Source organism: Triticum aestivum, chromosome 2D, assembly GCF_018294505.1.
Source record: "Triticum aestivum cultivar Chinese Spring chromosome 2D, IWGSC CS RefSeq v2.1, whole genome shotgun sequence".
Lineage (NCBI taxonomy): Eukaryota > Viridiplantae > Streptophyta > Magnoliopsida > Poales > Poaceae > Triticum > Triticum aestivum.
Window position 1 is genome coordinate 5,618,710 of NC_057799.1, and position 23,657 is coordinate 5,642,366.

Consider the following 23,657-nt stretch of genomic DNA (forward strand, 5'->3'; position numbering starts at 1 on the left):
TAACAACTATAAAATATTTTGGACGCAATCAGTGAAAGTGGCATTACGCCAGATCAAATAAGCGTCCACGGCAGCAATATTTTGGACGTCGTTCTATGTTAGCTTTCTGTTTCTCTTTCCCTTCAATTGCTCATATACTCATATATATGCATAGTAATTCCGGGCTGGTTCATATGCATATTTATCCAGGAAATAAACAAAGTTGTACAGGTTCATATATATGTTCATGATGAGAACATGCATGCATTTCACATATTTTGCAAAGTTTGTTAAATTTCATTTTGCAGGGATGGAGGTAATCTCATCGGTTCCTCTATAAAAAGATGGAATATAATTAGGTCTATAAATTTCAGGCTGCCCTGCTGCTAACAGCTCCATTTTGTCCCGGATCCTGCTTAGCTTGCAGTCTTGAGTGTGTCCTGGATGACGAAGGCCACTGCAAGGATGCGAAGTGAGCAATTATTGTGAGATTAACCCATCATAGGTGTATATGGCAAAAGGAGTGCTACAAAAACCTTGCTTTCAACATCACACAATAGTACTACCAAATGGTAATTCTGATTTATTTTCAAAATTTTGGCACAAAATGCATATACCATGTCAGAACAATTCAGATACAAATTTAATTTACACATCCACAATATATACGAGAAGATTTTGTTTTTTGCTATGAAGAGAGATTATCCCTTTTTTGCGGGGAGAAGAGTTTATCCTTTATGTTTCTCCTAATAGGTGTTATGTTTTAAACTATAGTTTTGCGGTTGCAGGATCATTGTACAGTACTGTCTACACGCAAAATATCAGATATTCTTATGATTTTTTTAGTGGTGCTATCATGCATTATTGGTAGCGAGGTAGCATTAGCCCTATCGCACTAGAACTTCTCCCGGCCACAAGGAAATACACGAGCACAGATATACTTATATACCTCGCCGCCGTCCAGATGGTTTGACAGTGCCTTCTAGATGGTTTTTGGCAACATTTCTGCAAGATAATAAGAGCATAAATAGAAGTATTGTGGTGAGCGAAATGAGCTGCACTACTCACAGTTCAGCCAAATTCCCCCACAAGAACAAGAGAGAGAATCTCCGTCGGCACCGTCCCGTTCAGCCCCCTGCGTAGAGGATGTCGCCTCCGCATCTCAACCATTACAAACTAGCCTGAGTATTCTTCATTACTAAAGTTGCATATATATGACCACGCAGGTACCAATGTAACCTTCCACGTTGCAGCCGGCAAATATGCTAGACATACGGTAGGTTTCCTCAAAAAGGAGAAGCTTCGTATTTCATCTATCATTGATGAATTAGAAGCTTTGGCAGAGGTTAGACCTCTATCTGAGCATGAAATCGAGATTAAGAATCATTCGAATGCACAGATAGCTAACATGCTGCGTGAAGAGGAACTTAAATGGTACCAACATTCTAACTCTCAGTTTATCCTGAAAGGTGATTCGAATACTAGATACTTCCATGGAGTTGCCAATGGCAGACGCAGGAAGAAAATTATTCATTCCCTACAACAGGACGAGGGCACAATTGAGGGGCATGAGCAACTGAAATTTTATATCACTAATTATTATAAAAATCTGTTCGGAGCCCACAGGAAGGAAACTTCTCGATGGATGAGTCCCGAACAGATGACATCCCCCAGGTCTCTGATGAGGAAAACAACCTTCTAACAGCCTCATACTCGGAGGAGGAAGTTAGAAAGGCAGTTTTTCTAATGGAGCATAACAAAGCCCCAGGTCCAGATGGTTTCCCCGCTGAGTTCTATCAGAACTTCTGGGATGTGATGACCCACAAGTATAGGGGATCTATCGTAGTCCTTTCGATAAGTAAGAGTGTCGAACCCAACGAGGAGCAGAAGGAAATGATAAGCGGTTTTTAACAAGGTATTCTCTACAAGCACTGAAATTATAGGTAATAGATAGTTTTGTGATAAGATAATTTGTAACGAGTACCAAGTAACAAAAGTAAATAAAGTGGAGCAAGGTGGCCCAATCCTTTTTGTAGCAAAGGAGAAGCCTGGACAAACTCTTATATTGAGAAAAGCGCTCCTGAGGACACATGAGAATTATCGTCAAGCTAGTTTTCACCACGTTCATGTGATTCGCGTTCGGTACTTTGATAATTTGATATGTGGGTGGACCGGTGCTTGGGTGTTGTCCTTACTTGGACAAGCATCCCACTTATGATTAACTCCTATTGCAAGCATCCGCAACTACAAAAGAAGTATTAAGGTAAACCTAACCATAGCATGAAACATATGGATCCAAATCAGCCCCTTACGAAGCAACACATAAACTATGGTTTAAGCTTCTGTCACTCTAGCAACCCATCATCTACTTATTACTTCCCAATGCCTTCCTCTAGGCCCAAATAATGATGAAGTGTCATGTAGTCGACGTTCACATAACACCACTAGAGGAAAGACAACATACATCTCATCAAAATATCGAACGAATACCAAATTCACATGACTACTAATAGCAAGACTTCTCCCATGTCCTCAGGAACAAACGTAACTACTCATAAAGCATATTCATGTTCATAATCAGAGGAGTATTAATATGCATAAAGGATCTGAACATATGATCTTCCACCAAATAAACCAACTAGCATCAACTACAAGGAGTAATCAACACTACTAGCAACCTACAGGTACCAATCCCAGACTTGGAGACAAGAATTGGATACAAGAGATGAACTAGGGTTTGAGAGGAGATGGTGCTGGTGAAGATGTTGATGGAGATTAGCCTTCTCCCGATGAGAGGAGCATTGGTGATGACGATGGCGATGATTTCCCCCTCCCGGAGGGAAGTGTCCCCGGCAGAACAGCTCCGCCGGAGCCCTAGATTGGTTCCGCCAAGGTTCCGCCTCGTGCGGCGGAGTCTCGTCTCGAAAGCTTGCTTCTGATTTTTCTTCGGACGAAAGACTTCATATAGCAGAAGATGGGCACCGGAGGGCCAACAGGGGGCCCACGAGGCAGGGGGGCGCGCCCAGGGGGGTAGGGCGCCCCCCATCCTCGTGGCCAGGGTGTGGGCCCCCTCTGGTATTTCTTCCGCTCAGTATTTTTTATTATTTCCAAAAACAACTTTCGTGGAGTTTCAGGACTTTTGGAGTTGTGCAGAATAGGTCTCTAATATTTGCTCCTTTTCCAGCCCAGAATTCCAGCTGCCGGCATTCTCCCTCCTTATGTAAACCTTGTAAAATAAGAGAGAATAGGCATAAGTATTGTGACATAATGTGTAATAACATCCCAAAATGCAATAAATATCGATATAAAAGCATGATGCAAAATGGACGTATCAACTCCCCCAAGCTTAGACCTCGCTTGTCCTCAAGCGGAAGCCGATAACGATAAATATGTCCACATGTTTAGAGGTAGAGGTGTCAATAAAATAAAATACGGACATGAGGGCATCATGGTTAATCTTATAACAGCAACATATATGGATATTGTCATATGATTTCTTATACTCAAGTAATAATCTATTCACAATGCAAAGTATGACTCAGAAACTTTATTGAGAACTAACAAACTATAATCTCAGTCATTGAGGCAATTGCAATTTATCATAACATCAGAAAGAGTCTATGTCAGAGCTTTTTAGCAAGTCCACATACTCAACTATCATTTAGTCTTTCACAATTGCTAACACTCACGCAATACTTGTGGTTACGGAGTTTTAATCGGACACAGAGAAAGATAGGGGCTTATAGTTTCGCCTCCCAACCTCTTACCTCAAGGGTAATGTCAACAATAATAGTTCATGCTAACCTACATCCATTAGATATACATATCAGGATCTTTCCAACATCCTATGCTTGCCAAAGGATAAAATGTAAAAAGGAAAGGTGAAGATCACCATGACTCTTGCATAAGGTAGAAGATAATCATAAAAGATAGGCCCTTCGCAGAGGGAAGCAGAGGTTGGCATGCGCTTTCAGGGTTGGATGCACAAAATCTTAATGCGAAAGAACGTCACTTTATATTGCCACTTGTGATATAGACCTTTATTATGCAGTCCGTCGCTTTTATTTCTTCCACATCACAAGATCATATAAAGCTTATTTCCTCCACACCAATCAATCATACATATTTAGAGAGCAATTTTTATTGCTTGCACCGATGACAACTTACTTGAAGGATCTTACTCAATCCATAGGTAGATATGGTGGACTCTCATGGAAAAACTGGGTTTAAGGGTATTTGGAAGCACAAGTAGTATCTCTACTAAGTGCAAAGAATTTGGCTAGCATGAGGGGGAAAGGCAAGCTCAACATGTTGGATGATCCATGACAATATACTTTATCTCAGATATAAGAAAACATAACCCATTACGTTGTCTTCCTTGTCCAACATCAACTCTTTAGCATGTCATATTTTAATGAGCGCTCCCAATCATAAAAGATGTCCAAGATAGTATATTTATATATGAAACCTCTCTTTCTTTATTACTTCCTATTAATTGCAACGATGACCAAAACTATGTTTATCAACCCTCAACAACTTTTAATCATCATACTCTTTCTATGTGAAGTCATCACTCTCCATAAGATCAATATGATCTCTTTGTTTCTTTTTATTCTTTTTCTCTTCTTTAATTCCCTCAAGATCATAGCAAGATAATCAAGCCCTTGACTCAACATTAATCTTTATTATATAGCTCACGGACTCGATTACATAAAGGGATCATAAAGCAAAACTCACAACTAGATCATACCAAAACTTTATTCTACTAGATCAAGATACTACTAAAAGGATCGAACTAAGAAAAATGATAAAGATAGGAGTGTGATGATGATGATACGATACCGGGGCACCTCCCCCAAGCTTGGCAGTTGCCAAGGGGAGTGCCCATACCCATGTTATTATATCTCCCTTGTTGGTGAGGAAGGTGGTGGAGTTGTCGATGATGTGGGCTTGTCGTCCATCTTCCAAGGCATAGGCTCACCATCATAGAAGGATGATCGAGTCTCTAGGATCCTCAAATCTGCAGCCAAACTCATCCTCTGGAATCTATATTCATACTCACAGTTTTGGTTTTGCAGGTCATAGATTTGGGCTTGGAGGTGCTCGATCTTCTCATGAAGCTTGAAGATGGTCTCCCCAATGTTCTTGGCATCCAGCTTGTGGTTGTTGGTGAACTCCGCGATCATCATGTGATTGGAATTGAGTCCACATTCCACCATCCCCTGACACTTGAAAACTTGTTGCTCCAATGCTTCGAGCCTCGCCTCCACGCTTCCGGTCCGCTTCGGTCCCTCAACATCGCGGATGTGCAGCAACCCATCACGCATCTCAATGGTTTGAGGGTGTCGCAGCACCTCCGCGAGGTAAGGGTCGATGACCTTCTCGAAGAACATGTCCTTGGGGGCGCTTGGAGACGTCATGATGATCTAGATCTGTCAGAAAAACAGCTCGAAACGAAAATAGAGGACAATTGCATGATACAGGAGTCAAAACCTTCGGGAGGTTATATAATGAATTTTTACCGACCAAAATACGTATCGTGCAAGAAAACGGAGTCCGGAGAGCGCACGAGGTGCCCATGAGGCAGGGGGGCACGCCCAGGGAGGTAGGGCGCGCCCTCCACCCTCGTGGAGGCCTCGTGTCCTTCCCGGACTGCTTCTTATTTTTCTATTTTTTTAAATATTCCAAAACGGAGAAAAATTGCCATTAGAACTGTTTTGGAGTCGGTTTACTTACCGTACCACATACCTATTCCTTTTCGGAGTCTGAAACGTTCTGGAAAGTGTCTCTTATGTATTCCTCCGGGGTTACGGTTTCAATAACATTGGGTTCAACATTTATGGGATTACCTGAGATATAATGTTTGATTCTTTGACCGTTCACCACCTTCGGATTTGTGCCTTTGAAGTTGTTGATTTTTATAGCACCGGAACGATAGACCTCCTCGATAACGTAAGGACCTTCCCATTTAGAGAGAAGTTTTCCTGCAAAAAATCTCAAATGAGAGTTGTATAGCAATACATAATCACCTACATTAAACTCACGCTTTTGCATTCTTTTGTCATGCCATCTTTTAACTTTTTCTTTAAACAATTTGGCATTCTCATAGGCTTGGGTTCTCCATTCATCAAGTGAGCTAATGTCAAATAACCTCTTCTCACCGGCAAGTTTGAAATCATAATTGAGCTCTTTAATAGCCCAATAAGCCTTATGTTCCAGTTCGAGAGGTAAGTGACATGCTTTTCCATAAACCATTTTATATGGAGACATACCCATAGGATTTTTATATGCAGTTCTATAGGCCCATAATGCATCATCAAGTTTCTTGGACCAATTCTTTTTAGATCTCTTAACAGTCTTTTGCAAAATTAATTTGAGCTCTCTATTACTCAATTCTACTTGACCACTAGACTGTGGATGATAAGGAGATGCAATTCTATGATAAACATCATACTTAGCAAGCATTTTTACGGAAAGCACCATGAATAAAATGTGAAGCACCATCAGTCATTAAATATCTAGGGACTCCAAACCTCGGAAAAATAACTTCCTTAAGCATCTTAATAGAAGTGTTATGATCGGCACTACTAGTTGGAATAGCTTCTACCCACTTAGTAACGTAATCAACAGCAACTAAAATATATGTATATCCATTAGAGGCAGGAAACTGTCCCATATAATCAAAGCCCCAAACATCAAATGGTTCAATAACAAGTGAATAATTCATAGGCATTTCTTGACGTCTACTAATATTACCAATTCTTAGACATTCATCACAAGATAAGACAAACTTACGGGCATCCTTGAAGAGAGTAGGCCAATAAAAACCGGATTGCAATACCTTATGTGCAGTTCTATCTCCAGCGTGGTGTCCCCCATAAGCCTCGGAGTGACACTTGCATAGGATTTGTTCCTGTTCATGCTCAGGTACACAACGTCTAATAACACCATCTACTCCTTCTTTATAAAGATGTGGGTCATCCCAAAAGTAATGTCTCAAATCATAGAAAAACTTTTTCTTTTGCTGGTATGTGAAACTAGGTGGTATAAATTTAGCGACAATGTAATTAGCATAATCAGCATACCATGGAGCAGTATGAGCAGCATTTATGACATTTAATTGTTCATCAGGAAAGCTATCATCAATAGGTAGTGGGTCATTAAGCACGTTTTCTAACCTAGACAAGTTATCTGCAATGGGGTTCTCAACTCCCTTTCTATCAATAATATGCAAATCAAATTCTTGTAGCAAGAGAACCCATCTAATAAGTCTAGGTTTAGCATCTTTCTTTTCCATAAGATATTTAATAGCAGCATGATCAGTGTGAATAGTTACTTTAGAATCAACAATATAAGGTCTGAACTTATCACAAGCAAATACAACTGCTAAGAATTCTTTTTCAGTAGTGGCATAATGTCTCTGGGCATTATCTAGAGTTTTACTAGCATATTGAATAACATTTAATTTCTTATCAACTCTTTGCCCTAGAGCAGCACCTACAGCATAATCACTAGCATCACACATAATTTCGAAAGGTAAATTCGAATCAGGTGGCTGAACAATAGGTGCAGAAATTAATGCTTTCCTAAGTATTTCAAATGCTTCTACACAATCATTATCAAAGACAAATGGTATATCTTTTTGTAATAGATTAGTTAGAGGCCGAGAAATTTTTGAGAAGTCCTTAATGAACCTCCTATAAAAACCGGCATGACCAAGGAAACTTCTTATACCTTTGATGTCCTTGGGACATGGCATCTTTTCAATAGCATCAACTTTAGCTTTATCAACTTCAATACCTCTTTCAGAAATTTTATGCCCCAAGACAATGCCTTCATTAACCATAAAGTGGCACTTCTCCCAATTCAAGACAAGATTAGTTTCTTCACATCTCTGCAAAACTCGATCAAGGTTGCTCAAGCAATCATCAAAAGAGGATCCATAAACGGAGAAATCGTCCATGAAAACCTCACAAATCTTTTCACAAAAGTCAGAGAATATAGCCATCATGCATATTTGAAAGGTAGCAGGTGCATTACATAAACCAAAAGGCATACGTCTATAAGCAAAAGTACCGAAAGGGCAGGTAAAAGTGGTCTTAGCTTGATCATCAGCTGACACAGGTGTTTGAGAGAAACCAGAATAACCATCTAGAGAGCAAAAATGTGTATGTTTGGATAATCTTTCTAGCATTTGATCAATAAAAGGTAAGGGGTAATGATCTTTTTTCGTAGCTTTATTTAATTTGCGAAAATCAATTACCATCCTATAACCTGTAATAATTCTTTGCGGAATCAATTCATCTTTATCATTAGGAACGACAGTAATACCTCCCTTCTTAGGAACACAATGGACAGGGCTTACCCACTGACTATCGGCAATGGGATATATTATACCTGCCTCAAGGAGCTTTAGTATTTCCTTTCTTATCACTTCTTTCATTTTAGGATTCAGCCGTCGTTGACGATCAATAACTGGTTAGTCATCTGTCTCCAAATTTATTTTGTGTCGACATAGAGTGGGACTAATGCCCTTAAGATCATCAAGAGTATATCCAATAGCAGCACGGTGCTTCTTCAGAGTTTTCAATAATTTTTCTTCCTCCTTCTCTGAAAGGTTAGCACTAATAATAACAGGATATATCTTCTTTTCATCAAGGTAAGCATATTTAAGAGTATCAGGCAATGGTCTAAGCTCAAACAAGGGATCACCCTTGGGTGGAGGAGGATCCCCGGCCCTAAGATTTCAACCGACAAGTTGTGTTTCAGAATAGGACCCTGTTTAAATAACACTTCATCTATTTCCCTTCTTTCATTCATAAACATATCATTTTCATGGTCTAGCAAATATTGTTCTAAAGGATCATTAGGAGGTACGGCAATAGAAGCAAGACCAATAACTCATCTTTACTAGGCAATTCCTCTTCACGGTGTTGTCTACAAAATTTAGAGAAATTAAACTCATGAGACATATCACCTAGACCAATAGTAACAACATCCTTTTCGTAGTCTATCTTAGCATTAACAGTGTTTAAGAAGGGTCTACCAAATATAATGGGACAAAAGCTATCTTGTGGGGAACCAAGAACAAGAAAATCAGCAGGATATTTAGTTTTCCCACACAAGACTTCAACATCTCTAACAATCCCAATTGGTGAAATAGTATCTCTATTGGCAAGTTTAATTGTGACATCAATATCTTCTAACTCAGCAGGTGCAATATCATGCATAATTTCTTTGTATAAGTCAATAGGTATTGCACTAGCACTAGCACCCATATCACACAAGCCATGATAACAATGATCTCCTATTTTAACAGAAATAACAGGCATGCCTACCACAGGTCTATGTTTATCTTTAGCACAAGGTTTAGCAATTCTAGCAGTCTCATTGCAGAAATAAATAACATGCCCATCAATATTATCAGCCAAGAGATCTTTAACCATAGCAATATTAGGTTCAACTTTAACTTGCTCAGGAGGTGTATAAGTTCTAATATTGCTTTTACGAACCACAGTTGAAGCTTTAGCATGATCCTTTATCCTAACAGGAAAAGGTAGTTTCTCAACATAAGCAGTAGGAACAATAGGATCATTATAAGTGATAGTCTTTTCTTCAACTTTAATAGGTGCAGCTACTTTTACTTCTATGGGATGATGATATTTAAACCACTTCTCCTTAGGGAGATCAACATGAGTAGCAAAAGATTCACAGAAAGAAGCTACTATCTCAGAGTCAAGTCCATATTTAGTACTAAATTTACGGAAAACATCGGTATCCATAAAAGATTTAACACAATCAAACTTAGGTGTCATACCTGACTCCTTACCTTCGTCGAGATCCCAATCTTCAGAGTTGCGTTTAATTATTTCCAATAAATCCCATTTGAATTCAATAGTCTTCATCATAAAAGAGCCAGCACAAGAAGTATCGTGCATGGTGCGATTGTTATCAGAAAGCCGAGCATAAATTTTTTGAATAATCATTTCTCTTGAGAGCTCATGATTGTGGCATGAATATAACATTGATTTAAGCCTCCCCCAAGCTTGAGAGATGCTTTCTCCTTCGCGAGGCCAAAAATTATATATATAATTACGATCACGATGAACAAGATGCATAGGATAAAACTTCTGATGAAATTCCAATTTCAATCGCTTGTAGTTCCATGATCCCATATCATCACATAACCTATACCATGTCAATGCATCTCCCTTCAAAGATAAAGGGAAGACCTGTTGGGGATCGTTGTGGAAATCAAAATTTTCTACGCATCACCAAGATCAATCTATGGAGTTTACTAGCAACGAGAGGGGAGGAGTGCATCTACATGTAGGGGAACGCAGTAGAAAACAAAAATATTCCAACCTACGCACCAGCCCAGGACCACTATGGAGACTGCATACATGGTTTGATCTTTTTCGTTACCGACTCGTAGCGCAGCGGGAAGTAGAGTCGATGATGATCGGCGGTGCAGATCCCCGCAGCTAGGATTTACAACCTCCCAACCGCGAGGATGTATACCCTCATCTGCTCCTCAGGCAGCCCTCCGGGAGGCGGTCGAACAGCCCCCCGGACGGTGTCGCGGACAGCCCTTCGGGAGGACCTTCGAAACTCGAACGGTCACTCGGACAGCCCTTCGGGAGGACCTTCGAAACTCGGACGGTCACACGGACAGCCCTTCGGGAGGCACTCACGAACTAAGACCGAAACTACGATCTCTCTACAGAGTTGCACACATACGGTGTCATCTATCCGGCAGGGCTTCGCCGTCCAGAACTAGTTCCTGCCGGAACCCAGACAGCCTTACGGCTCTACGAAACTCTTTTCGTGGGAGGGAGAGAAGAAGCCAGATAATGCATGGCATGTGTATGAGAGCAAGGGATGAGTGTGGAGGGCTGCCCCTCCACCTCTATTTATAGGAAATCCCAAGGGGGTAGGGTAGTTTCACAAAAAACCCAAAATGCACATGAATGGAGTCCTTCCACAAGGACCTAGGAGTGAAACCAAGGAACAAGAGGGTCCCCAAGGGGGGATACCCCATGTGGCCGGCCACACCCCCATGAGGGGCCCAAAAAATGGCTCCTATCCATCCATGTCATCCCCAAGATCTTTTGGAGCAAAGCCCCAAAAGGTGGCTTTCCATAAAGTAACCATAAAGCTGATTTTCACTATTCACGACGACATTTTTCAGCGTCTGATCGAACTGAAAATATTTATGTGGGCTAAGAACATTTCCAGTACCCACTAAAATGATTTTCAACGCGTTCCGAAACAATTCCGGTTTTAGTGATTTTCATTTGCGAAACGCATCTGAAGTGGCTCCGGCAGCTCCGGAACATTTCCGGTTTTTATCTCAGAAAATTCCAAAAAGCTTCCAGAATGATTCTGGCATCCTCCAAGAATTATCAGGCATGTGCCGAAACCAATTTGACTTAATGGTGTATCCTGAAACAACTTTTCGGTATCATCGAAACTTATCCGATGACCTCTCTCTGCGGTACGATTTCGCTGTCCGAAACTTTTCGGTGTCCGAAACTTTTTCGGTGATTTTCTCTCAGACTCCCTGTCTAGTATTCAGCAGATAGATGACCCTTAAGCGTGTGACCCTATAGGTTCGGTGAAGTATAGACATGACCCGGAACCCCTTCCGATCAATGATCAACATCGGAGCCGTGGACACCCATATTGACCCCTATACCCACACGAATAAATATTCGAGTGAACCTCCAGTTGCCGTGTGCTATTCCTGTTGCTTCGCGATATGTTACAAATACCCGAGGTGAGACATGTTGGCATTCCCGTGGATCAACAACTTGTCCACTATGCTAGTTACCTCGTTACCGGTATTGTTCTCTTTTCTCGTTATCGTGTTCCGGCATCCCCGTGATCAAATCACAAAGTGTCTGGCCAGACGATGATGGATACCGTAACACCGAGAGGGCCCAGAGATATCTCTCCATCGTCGGAGGAGCAAATCCCAATCTTGAGCTATCAAGTTACTTGACACACTTTTCCATGAACCCGTAAGCCGCCGTAATAGCCACCCATTTACGGATGACGTTTAACAAACCCCAAAGTTCATGAAGCAAGCATGAAGAAACTCGATACTCTCATGGTCTAAGGAATCATGCAAACGTTAACCATCTCTGTGTTATGTACCAATAAACTTGTGACGAATGAATCTCATAGCATAACATCAATCCGGGTCGATTCAACACAAATGTCCTTCCTGACATTTTGCCCTCAAAGTTGCTTGGCATAGACATGCCCATGATTGGGAAAACATAATCATCATGCAACACTTGAGCTAGTCTTAGAGGCACAACTAGGAATACATTTTACCGTTTATTATTCCACACGTGCATATGGGTTCTCCCCAGAGCCTTTATGGATATACGGGCTCGGGAACCACAGCAGTTATAGCATGGAACATAAACATAATTATGAACAGGGAGATAATCAATAACATTTATTAATGCCTCTAGGGCATATCTCCTACACTACATACCCTTGTAGATCGCGAGCGGAAGCGTTCAAGAGAACGGGGTTGATGGAGTCGTACTCGTCGTGATCCAAATCACCGGTGATCCAAACGTCGAACGGACGGCACCTCCGCGTTCAACACACGTACGGAGCGGTGACGTCTCCCACGCCTTGATCCAGCAAGGAGGAGGGAGAGGTTGAGGAAGAAGGCTCCAACAGCAGCACGACGGCGTGGTGGCGGTGGAGTGACAGTTCTCCGGTAGGGCTTCGCCAAGCACACGCGGAGGAGGAGAGGTGTTGGGGAGGGGAGGGGCTGCGCCTTGGATGTGGTGCTGCAGCCCTCCCCTCACCCCTCTATTTATAGGGAGAGGGGGAAAGGGGGCCGGCCCCTCTAGATGAGATCTAGAGGGGGGCGGCGGCCAAGGGGGAAGGGAGCTTGCCCCCCAAGCAAGGGGGGCGCCCCCCTTTAGGGTTCCCCCCAAACCCTAGGTGCATGGGCCCTAGGGGGGTTGGCGCCCAGCCCACTAAGGGCTGGTTCCCTTCCACCTACAGCCCATAAGGCCCTCCGGGGCAGGTGGACCCTCCCGGTGGACCCCCGGAACCCCTCCGGCGGTCCCGGTACAATACCGGTATACCCCCGAATATTTCCGGTGACCGTATGGTGACTTCCCATATATAAATCTTTACCTCCGGACCATTACGGAACTCCTCGTGACGTCCGGGATCTCATCCGGGACTCCGAACAACATTCGGTAATCACATACAAACCTTCCTTATAACCCTAGCGTCATCGAACTTTAAGTGTGTAGACCCTACGGGTTCGGGAATCATGCAGACATGACCGAGACACCTCTCTAGCCAATAACAAACAGCGGGATCTGGATACCCATGTTGGCTCCCACATGTTCCACGATGATCTCATCGGATGAACCACGATGTCGAGGATTCAAGCAATCCCGTATACAATTCCCTTTGTCAATCGGTACTTTACTTGCCCGAGATTCGATCGTCGGTATCCCAATACCTCATTCAATCTCGTTACCGGCAAGTCACTTTACTCATTCCATAATGCATGATCCCGTGACTAACTACTTAGTCACATTGAGCTCATTATGATGATGCAATACCGAGTGGGCCCAGAGATACCTCTCCGTCATACAGAGTGACAAATCCCAGTCTCGATCCGAGCCAACCCAACAGACACTTTCGGAGATACCTGTAGTGCACCTTTATAGCCACCCAGTTACGTTGTGACGTTTGGTACACCCAAAGCATTCCTACGGTATCCGGGAGTTGCATGATCTCATGGTCTAAGGAAATGATACTTGACATTAGAAAAGCTTTAGCAAACGAACTACATGATCTAGTGCTATGCTTAGGATTGGGTCTTGTCCATCACAACATTCTCCTAATGATGTGATCCCGTTATCAATGACATCCAATGTCCATGGTCAGGAAACCGTAACCATCTATTGATCAACGAGCTAGTCAACTAGAGGCTCACTAGGGACATGTTATGGTCTATGTATTCACACATGTATTACGATTTCCGGATAACACAATTAAAGCATGAACAATAGACAATTATCATGAACAAGGAAATATAATAATAACCATTTTATTATTGCCTCTAGGGCATATTTCCAACAAGACCTTCTTCTTAATAACATCATCGGGCATACCTGCAAGCTTAAATAATCCACAAACTTCATCCACATATATTAGGTGCTCATCAGGATGTAATGTTCCATCTCGTGCAAAAGGATTAGCTAGCAGTTTCTCTACTATACCCGAAGGAATTTCAAAGTAGACATTTTCATTTTCAGTAGGTTCAGTAGGTTGAGGAGAAATCTTTGCTCTACTGGTTGGGGTGAAGATACCCCGAACAAGCCCCTCAGAGGATTACTTTCCATAGTAACAAGTGACAGTAAATTTCATCACACTATATAAATTTTTCCTTACCAAATTCCACCTACCAAAGGCGCTTCACTCCCCGGCAACGGCGCCAGAAAATAGTCTTGACGACCCACAAGTATAGGGGATCTATCGTAGTCCTTTCGATAAGTAAGAGTGTCGAACCCAACGAGGAGCAGAAGGAAATGATAAGCGGTTTTCAGCAAGGTATTCTCTGCAAGCACTGAAATTATAGGTAATAGATAGTTTTGTGATAAGATAATTTGTAACGAGTACCAAGTAACAAAAGTAAATAAAGTGGAGCAAGGTGGCCCAATCCTTTTTGTAGCAAAGGACAAGCCTGGACAAACTCTTATATAGAGAAAAGCGCTCCCGAGGACACATGGGAATTATCGTCAAACTAGTTTTCACCATGTTCATATGATTCGCGTTCGGTACTTTGATAATTTGATATGTGGGTGAACCGGTGCTTGGGTGCTGTCCTTACTTGGACAAGCATCCCACTTATGATTAACTCCTATTGCAAGCATCCGCAACTACAAAAGAAGTATTAAGGTAAACCTAACCATAGCATGAAACATATGGATCCAAATCAGCCCCTTACGAAGCAACGCATAAACTAGGGTTTAAGCTTCTGTCACTCTAGCAACCCATCATCTACTTATTACTTCCCAATGCCTTCCTCTAGGCCCAAATAATGGTGAAGTGTCATGTAGTCGACGTTCACATAACACCGCTAGAGGAAAGACAACATACATCTCATCAAAATATCGAACGAATACCAAATTCACATGACTACTAATAGCAAGACTTCTCCCATGTCCTCAGGAACAAACGTAACTACTCACAAAGCATATTCATGTTCAAAATTAGAGGAGTATTAATATGCATAAAGGATCTAAACATATGATCTTCCACCAAATAAACCAACTAGCATCAACTACAAGGAGTAATCAACACTACTAGCAACCTACAGGTACCAATCCCAGACCTGGAGACAAGAATTGGATACAAGAGATGAACTAGGGTTTTAGAGGAGATGGTGCTGGTGAAGATGTTGATGGAGATTAGCCCTCTCCCGATGAGAGGAGCATTGGTGATGACAATGGCGATGATTTCCCCCTCTCGGAGGGAAGTGTCCCCGGCAGAACAGCTCTGCCGGAGCCCTAGATTGGTTCCGCCTCGTGGCGGCGGAGTCTCGTCCCGAAAGCTTGCTTCTGATTTTTCTTTAGACGAAAGACTTCATATAGCAGAAGATGGGCACCGGAGGGCCAACAGGGGGCCCACGAGGCAGGGGGCGCGCCAAGGGGGGTAGGGTGCGCCCCCACCCTCGTGGCCAGGGTGTGGGCCCCCTCTGGTATTTCTTCCGCTCAGTATTTTTGATTATTTCCAAAAACAACTTTCGTGGAGTTTCAGGACTTTTGGAGTTATGCAGAATAGGTCTCTAATATTTGGTCCTTTTCCAGCCCAGAATTCCAGCTGCCGGCATTCTCCCTCCTTATGTAAACCTTGTAAAATAAGAGAAAATAGGCATAAGTATTGTGACATAATGTGTAATAACAGGCCAAAATGCAATAAATATCGATATAAAAGCATGATGCAAAATGGACGTATCAGGATGTCATCAAACCAGATCTCCTTCTTTTGTTTAGCGACCTTCATGCTGGCCAACTTGAATTGTTTCGCTTAAACTTCGGTGAGATTATTTTACTACCTAAGGTTAATGAGGCTAAAAGGATACAACAATATAGACCTATTTGCCTCCTTAATGTTAGTTTTAAAATATTCACGAAGGTTGCGACTATAAGGCTAAATTCGGTTGCTGAACATGTGGTTCGACCTTCACACACTGCTTTTATGCAAGGCAGACACATCCTAGATGGAATTGTTATCCTTCATGAAACAGTCCATGAACTACACCGGAAAAAGCTGAATGGGGTGGTACTCAAAATAGACTTTGAAAAAGCTTATGATAAAGTCAAGTGGCCCTTTCTTCAACAGACTCTCAGAATGAAAGGATTTTTTGCAGAGTGGCGCGCCATGGTCTATAACTTCGTTTCTGGAGGTAGCGTTGCCATTAAGGTCAATGATGACGTTGGGCACTATTTCCAAACGAAGAAGGGATTGAGACAAGGTGACTCGTTATCTCCCATGCTATTTAATATAGTGGCGGATATGCTAGCGGTCATCATTGAGCGTGCCAAGGTTAATGGCCAAATTGCTGGGATCGTAAATAACCTAGTTGATGGTGGTCTCTCTATACTTCAATATGCCGACGATACGATTCTCTTCATGGATCATGACCTCGAGAAAGCGAGAAATATGAAACTGATTTTATTAGCATTCGAGCAACTCTTGGGTCTCCAGATCAATTTTCATAAAAGTGAATTGTTTTGCTTTGGCGACGCTCAAAACGAGGCCCACCTTTACGCTGAACTATTCGGATGTAGGTTGGGCGAATTTCCGATCACATATTTGGGGATACCGATACATTATCGGAGACTCACAAATGCTGAATGGAAACACGTCGAGGAGAGACTGCAAAAAAGACTTAGCAGTTGGAAAGGTAAACTGCTGTCTCTGGGTGGAAGATTAGTCCTCATAAATTAAGTACTAAGTAATATAGTACTATATATGATTTCCTTCTTCCAGTTGCTGAAAGGAGTCTTACATAGATTGGATTATTTCCGATCGAGATTCTTTTGGCGAGGAGATAGCGAGAGAAGTAAATATCGACTGGCCAAATGGAGTGTGGTTTGCCGTCCCAAAGACCAAGGCGGGTTGGGCATTCATGACCTTGAGATTAAGAATAGGGCCCTCCTCGGTAAATGGTTGTTTAAATTACTGACGGAAGATGGTGTATGGCAAACCCTCCTAAGGAGGAAATATCTGGGTTCCAAGGCGGTATCCCAGGTATACTGGAAGCCTGGGCATTCCCATTTTTGGGCGGGTCTAATGGCTACGAAGAAATATTTCTTTGGCTATGGATCCTTCTCGATTAAGGACGGCTCGGAAATTAGACTCTGGGAGGACAAGTGGCTAGGAGATACCACACTCCGGGAACAATATCCAGCTCTATACAACATTGTGCGCCACAAGGGTGATACTATTGCCACGGTAATGGAATCATTTCCGCCAAATGTGACATTCAGAAGAGATTTAATTGGACCCAGACTACAATCGTGGAACATCCTGCTCCAGCGGTTGTCCACGGTGCAATTGTCACATGGGTCTGATGTTTTCCGATGGAACCTCCATAGGAATGGCCAATTCTCAGTGGAGTCAATGTATAGAGTGTTAATCCAGTCTGATGTGCCAGTTGATAATAACAAGAAGATCTGGAAGATGAAGATACCTCTTAAGAATAAAATCTTTGCATGGTATCTTCGTCGCGGAGTCATTCTTACTAAAGACAACCTTATTAAGAGAAGTTGGCATGGTAGTCCGCAATGTATCTTTTGTCACCATGATGAGACAATAAAACATTTGTTCTTCCAATGCAAATTGGCATGTTCTATATGGTCAGTCATCCAGATAGCTTCTGGCTTGTATCCTCCTTGTAGTGTTGCTAATGTATTTGGCAACTGGTTACATGGGATTGATTACAGGTTTAGAACTCTTCTTAGGGTGGGAGCGCTTGCCGTTATTTGGTCGCTTTGGCTATGTAGGAATGATAAGGTTTTTAATGATAAAGGTACTTCTCTGATGCAGGTTATCTACAGATGTACTGGGACTCTTCGTTTATGGTCCTCTCTACAACGTGTGGAGAATCGAGACCTGTTTACGGAGGTGTGTACACGATTGGAGGATACGGCGAGGATTACTTTTACCCAACATGGGTGGCAGCATGATCTTAGGATTGGCCCACCTCCGTTTTAGGCGTTATACATACTCTACATGTTTATTTGTATTTCGCCTTTTTATTTTTCGTTTGTGCGAGAAGACTTTATTTGGCTGTGTGCATCGTAGTATGCAGAGGCCGGGTGTAATGCTTAAACCTTTTAAGTAATAAAACGCCCCTTTTCGAAAAAATATACTCCACTTGACTTGTTCATATCTCACATTGGATACACACCTCGATAACAACGCTGCAGCTCAGCCAGCAACAAAGAATGAAGTAATCAACGTCACTTTCTTAGCGTGTAGCACAAAATTAAACTTCGAAAGATGATCACATGAACGTAACGCCGACGTTGATGCCGACCTTTGATCGATCAGTAAGCACTTAATTACCACCTCCTCTGCGGCCATTCTCTGCATATAAGGAGACGGTGTCAGATTCCCAAGCCGTCCCTCGCCCTCGTGCATGCCTCCTCGAGTGGAGGGACGAAGCAGAGCCAGGGAGGAAGTGGGAGGTGCACGACGACATGGCAACGCCCTCGCCCTCATCTTCACTCCTCCTCGAGGGCCGCCCTCCGGGCCTCTGGCCGCCGCCGGAGTGGAAGAAGAAGACAAAGCCACAGGCGGTTACCAGAGACTGGGCGGACCTGCCGCGTGATGCGCTTCTACTGGTGCTCGAGAAACTGCACCAGGTGGACGTTCTCCGGGGACCTGAGCTGGTGTGTCGTCCCTGGCACCTGGCTGCCCGCGACGAGCCGTCCTTGTGGCGCCGCATAGATTTGCGGTTAAGCCATCTCCCCGACCCCTCTTCCGTCTGGCGCTTCCACGAGATGGGCTGCGCCGCCGTCCGGCGCAGCCGTGGGAGCTGTGAGGCGGTGTACAGCGAGGGCGCCATCGATGAAGAGGCCATATCTCTCCTGGTAGAGTCGTAAGTTCTTCTCTTCACTTGACTACACGAGACATATTCCTATGGAAAATTATCATTAACACGTGGAATGCTTATATCCATGAGAGTGGTTTTTCAACTCCCGGTGCCTAGGCACCCTCTCTATAAACAGTAAAAAAACTCAAAAAAAATTGAAACTTTGCAACATCAAATATGATCAAACTTTGTAGGTTATTGCAAGTTTTCATGCCAAAAAAAAAAACATTCAAAGAGCTCTACACACAAAAAAGATTTCAGTGCTTGAAGTTTTGAGCACTTTTAGCACTGAAATCTGAAAATCGTTTGTGCACCTTTCTCTACATGATACTTGAACATCAAAACTTGTAAGAACCTACAAAGTTTGACCATCTTTGATGTAGCAAAGTTTCAGTTTTTTTCTTTTCTATTTTTTGAATTTACTGTTTATAGAGGGTGCCTAGGCACCCTGGAGCTCCTACACCTTTCTGTTATATCCATTTCAAATATGACATGTACATCAGAGTAATTTGGATCAGATTTATATACATTAATTTATTTGCAGGGCGCACTTGTTGAAGAGTCTTCGACTCATCAACTGTATTTGGATCAATGATAGGATCTGCTATAACATATCACATTTAGTTATGCTTGAGGAGCTAGAAATCTCAAACTGTGGTGTCCGCAAGTTCTCTTCCACATGCTTCGCGGTTGGATACTCTTGCCCGCACCTGAAGCGTTTCCGTCTCAGCAGTTCATGTTTCATTAAACGGCCTGTCTGGGGCGCGGTTGATTGCGAAGTTGAGGGCATCACCCGGATGCGTGGGCTACGTTCCTTGCAGCTCTTTGCTCAGACTATTAGCACAACTGGTTTGGCAGCCATCCTCGATAGCTGTGTGCAATTAGATTCTCTTGACATTCGCCATTGTTTCCATGTTGAGATGGGAGATGAGTTAATGTCAAGGTGTTCTAAGTTTGAGATTTTAAGGCTCCCACATGATTCTACTGACGACTACGATCTTGAGTTTTCAGCCCCAGATATGAGCACTGAGAGCCCACGACCACGACGCATGCGCAATTATGGGGACGAGGGCGGTGCCTTTTTGGAGGATGTATATTAGTCTGACCAAAGACCAACGCATTAAGGCTACCGTTGTTACTCCAGCATTCCAACTTAGTCCGCGAATTAGTTTGTATGTTCCCTAGCTAGTCTGTAGAACAGCTGAACAGGCAAGGTTATAAAAAAAGGAGGATTAGTTACATATCTGAGTCTATGAATGTATTCCTCCTACGATCCATTGTGCAATAATTCTGTCTGATGATGTATATAAACTCTGGATGTGGCAATCCATTTGTACATAACTGCATATAGGTAAAATGTTGTCCAATTTAGATCACGTGTAAAATAAAAATTATTCAATTGTTCTCTATTTGCAGGTGACACAGGTATTTATATTATTCGACCAATCTAAAAAAATTATCACCGTGTGGAATTATAAGAACATTTCACATTTTAGGGAAAAAAACACTACCCAAAACAGCTCAACGCATTTTGGCGTGGGACCACCATTGACGAGGGAGTCTACCCGGCAACGGGCGACGGCTTGGTGCCAAGGCCGCTGGAGTAAGGGGAGCAACTAGAGTGCGTCACTTGGCAAGGTCTCAGCAGCCGCCACGTGTCGCGTGTTGGTCGCTCTGTTAGGATTTTATTTATTTTTATTTTTCCATATGCGTTTCCGTGTTTTGGATGGGTTTTTGTTTCGCTTTTGCCCGGTATGTTCTAAGTTCTGGAGAAAAAACTAAATATATTTGCGCAAAAAAACATGTTTTCTTTTTTCCCCGCGAGAGGCACAACTATGCCTCTTGAAAAAAGAAACCACAGACCTAACCTACCCAGCCTAGCTAACCCTGAGTAGCCGATAACTAACCCTCGCCCACATGTGTGCAGGCCAGACGGCCATGGCTCAGCCTCACCAAGCAGCTCCTTCCCCCCTGTCCCACCGACACCCACACATGAGGGTCACTCTCAACCCCCCGACGCGCCCCACGTGCCACGATGCCCGTGCCCCTGGACCAACCCCACTGATCCCATCCTTAAACCCATTGTTCACCTCTCATTTCCCTAGCTCGCGGACCCCTAGTTGCCGCAAAGCTGCCACGCCGAAGCTCAGAATCCCTGCCATCGTAGCTCCGCTCCGGCAAGCAATTCCAATGGTGCTGTTTTTGACCCATAGGTCTTCCTCGTCGATTATTCAACCCTGATTTTACGACTCATTCAACCTGCCTTTACAATTGCAGGTTATTTTTCGGGCCACTACACTGATCTGTATGTGCTCGCTACTCACTCCAACAGATGCCAGGGAGCGTATGGTTACTGGGTCTATCTGTTGGGAGACGGTAGCACGGGCTATCTTCAACCGGTTTGGATGGCGGTCATGTAATAGGATAGGTGTTTAGTTTCCTATCTATATTTTTTCCGCCGGTCGTGGCTATCTCGTTTTCATGCTTTTGCTCTTTGTGAACCATTTTATTATTTAAGACTTGGAGACTTTGTTGAATATTTTGCTTATTAATAAGATGGCCGCATGCATCACTCTGATGCAGATGCCGGGGGATAACCTCCTTTTCGAAAAAAAACTTCATATGTTCATATTCATTTCAAATGTTCATGCTTAAACAAAGTTGTACTGGTTCATACGTTCATACTCATTTCATTTTGCGGGGACAGAGGTAACCTCATGGGTTCCTCTTTAAATAATGGGATATAATTAGGTCCATAAACTTCAGCTGTCCCTACGGCTAACAGCTCTAAAAGACGAATCTTTTCAGTTTGTGCTTCCAGTTTCATTATTTCTAGATCCTGCTTAGCTTGCAGTCTTGAGTGTAACCTGGATGATGAAGGCCACTGCAAGGATGCCAAGTGAGCAATTATTTGTGTGAACACACAAATAAATGTATATACAAAAGGAATAACCACATGGAAAGCCTAAACCATCGAAGGTGTAGATCGCAAAAGGAGTGCAACATCACACAAGAGCACTACCAAATGTTATTTCCGATCTATTTTCAAAATTTTAGCCTAAAATTTATATGCCATCTAAGAAAATTTCAGATACAAATTTAGTTTACACATTCATAGTATGAGAAGATCCTTTGTTTTTTTTTTGCTATGAAGAGATATTGGGCGTACCACTAATATTTATGGAACAGTTTATCCTTTGGCGGGGAGAAGAGTTTATGCTGTAGGTATCACCTAATACATGTTATCTTTTAAAATCAAATTTATTGCAATGCAAAGATCATTGTACAGTAGTGCCTAGACGCAAATTTTTCATATTTTCTTATGATTTTTTAGTGGTGCTATCATGCATTATTGGTAGCGATGTAGCATCAGCCTTGTCGCACTAGAACTTCTCCCCGCCACAAAGAAATACACGAGCGCATATATGCTTATATACCTCTGCGCCGTCGAGATGATCTGACAGTGCCTTCCAGATTGTTTTTGGCAACATTTCTGCAAGATAATGAATAAGAAATTAATATGGTGTCTCGGTTCAACTGACCGGGAATAAATAGGAACATTAGTAAAAGTAATGTGGTTTTGAAATGAGCTGCACTACTCACAGTTCAGCCAAGTTCCCCACAAGAACAAGAGAGAGAATCTCCGGCGGAACTCTGCCAGTCAGCATATTCCCGTTCAGCCGCCTGCAAGGAAGAAACAAAACTTGTCATTTTGTACTTAGAAGATTGCACCTTGTTTGTATTGGTGGTTTAACATACAATGATGCAATGCATGCTAAATATCATTTCTTCATCTTTGTGTAATACTTGTAATGTGACCAGAACTCATACAGATAACGCAGCGTCCGGACGGCCCCGAGCGAGGCCGGTATGGCTCCAGTGAGAAGGTTGTCATAGAGATGAAGAGAGATCAGGCTTGTCAGGTTGCCCAAGGTCGCTGGTATCGATCCGGTGATGTTATTTGCGTACAGCTCACTGCATGCAAAGACGAGGAGGTCAATCCCTGGTGTAGTGTACGTGCAGCAGCAATGTCTCTGCTTGGCAGCAAGGTTGCAGTTCTTCTTACAGATGCTGAAGATGCTGAAGACCTCCCAGCTCCGGAATCAGGGGGCCTGAGATGCCCGCCTTGCCCAAATCCCTGCGCCGCATGCACAGCGGAAACAAGCATTCAGAGGCATACTTATCCTTTAAACAAGGCCGGAGAAATGAGAAAGAAAAGTGAACTTACACACGGACAACGGAACCGTCGCTCGAGCAAAAGACATGAAACCAGGTGCAGGGATCGGGAAGGGTTGGATCCCAGCTTTGGAGCACGTTGCTGGGGTCCTCCCATGCTTGCCTTTGCTCGTAGAGGATGTCGCCTTCAGATCTCTTACAAACTAGCGTAAGTATTCTTGGAAACTAGAGTTGCAAATATATGACCATGTGCATGTACCTACGTACCTTCTACGTTGCAGTTGGCAAGAGTTGCAAGAGCAAGGAGGCTTGTCAGGAGAACTACTGCAAAGTGAGTCGCCAT

General features: G+C 42.9%; 1 protein-coding gene across 1 annotated transcript; it reads right to left on the reverse strand.

Annotated features, from left to right (window-relative positions):
* Positions 1-395: 395 nt before the first annotated feature.
* On the reverse strand, positions 396-23,657 carry LOC123048162 (leucine-rich repeat protein 1-like). The gene is made up of 7 exons (XM_044471314.1): positions 23,582-23,657; positions 23,367-23,499; positions 23,205-23,276; positions 22,946-23,113; positions 22,742-22,822; positions 22,576-22,631; positions 396-436 (listed from the first exon to the last, which is right to left on the reverse strand). The coding sequence occupies exons 1-7, from the start codon at positions 23,655-23,657 to the stop codon at positions 396-398; spliced, it is 627 nt and encodes a 208-aa protein (XP_044327249.1).

Bases quoted from the DNA above. Each gene is read 5' to 3' on its own strand.
- LOC123048162 (XM_044471314.1), bottom strand. From the start codon at position 23,657: ATGGCGACTCACTTTGCAGTAGTTCTCCTGACAAGCCTCCTTGCTCTT. The intron at 22,823-22,945 runs GTATTACACAAA...TCTTCCTTGCAG, and splicing joins GAGTTCTGGTCACATTACAA to GCGGCTGAACGGGAATATGC. The intron at 22,632-22,741 runs GTGAGTAGTGCA...ATTATCTTGCAG, and splicing joins GTGGGGAACTTGGCTGAACT to AAATGTTGCCAAAAACAATC.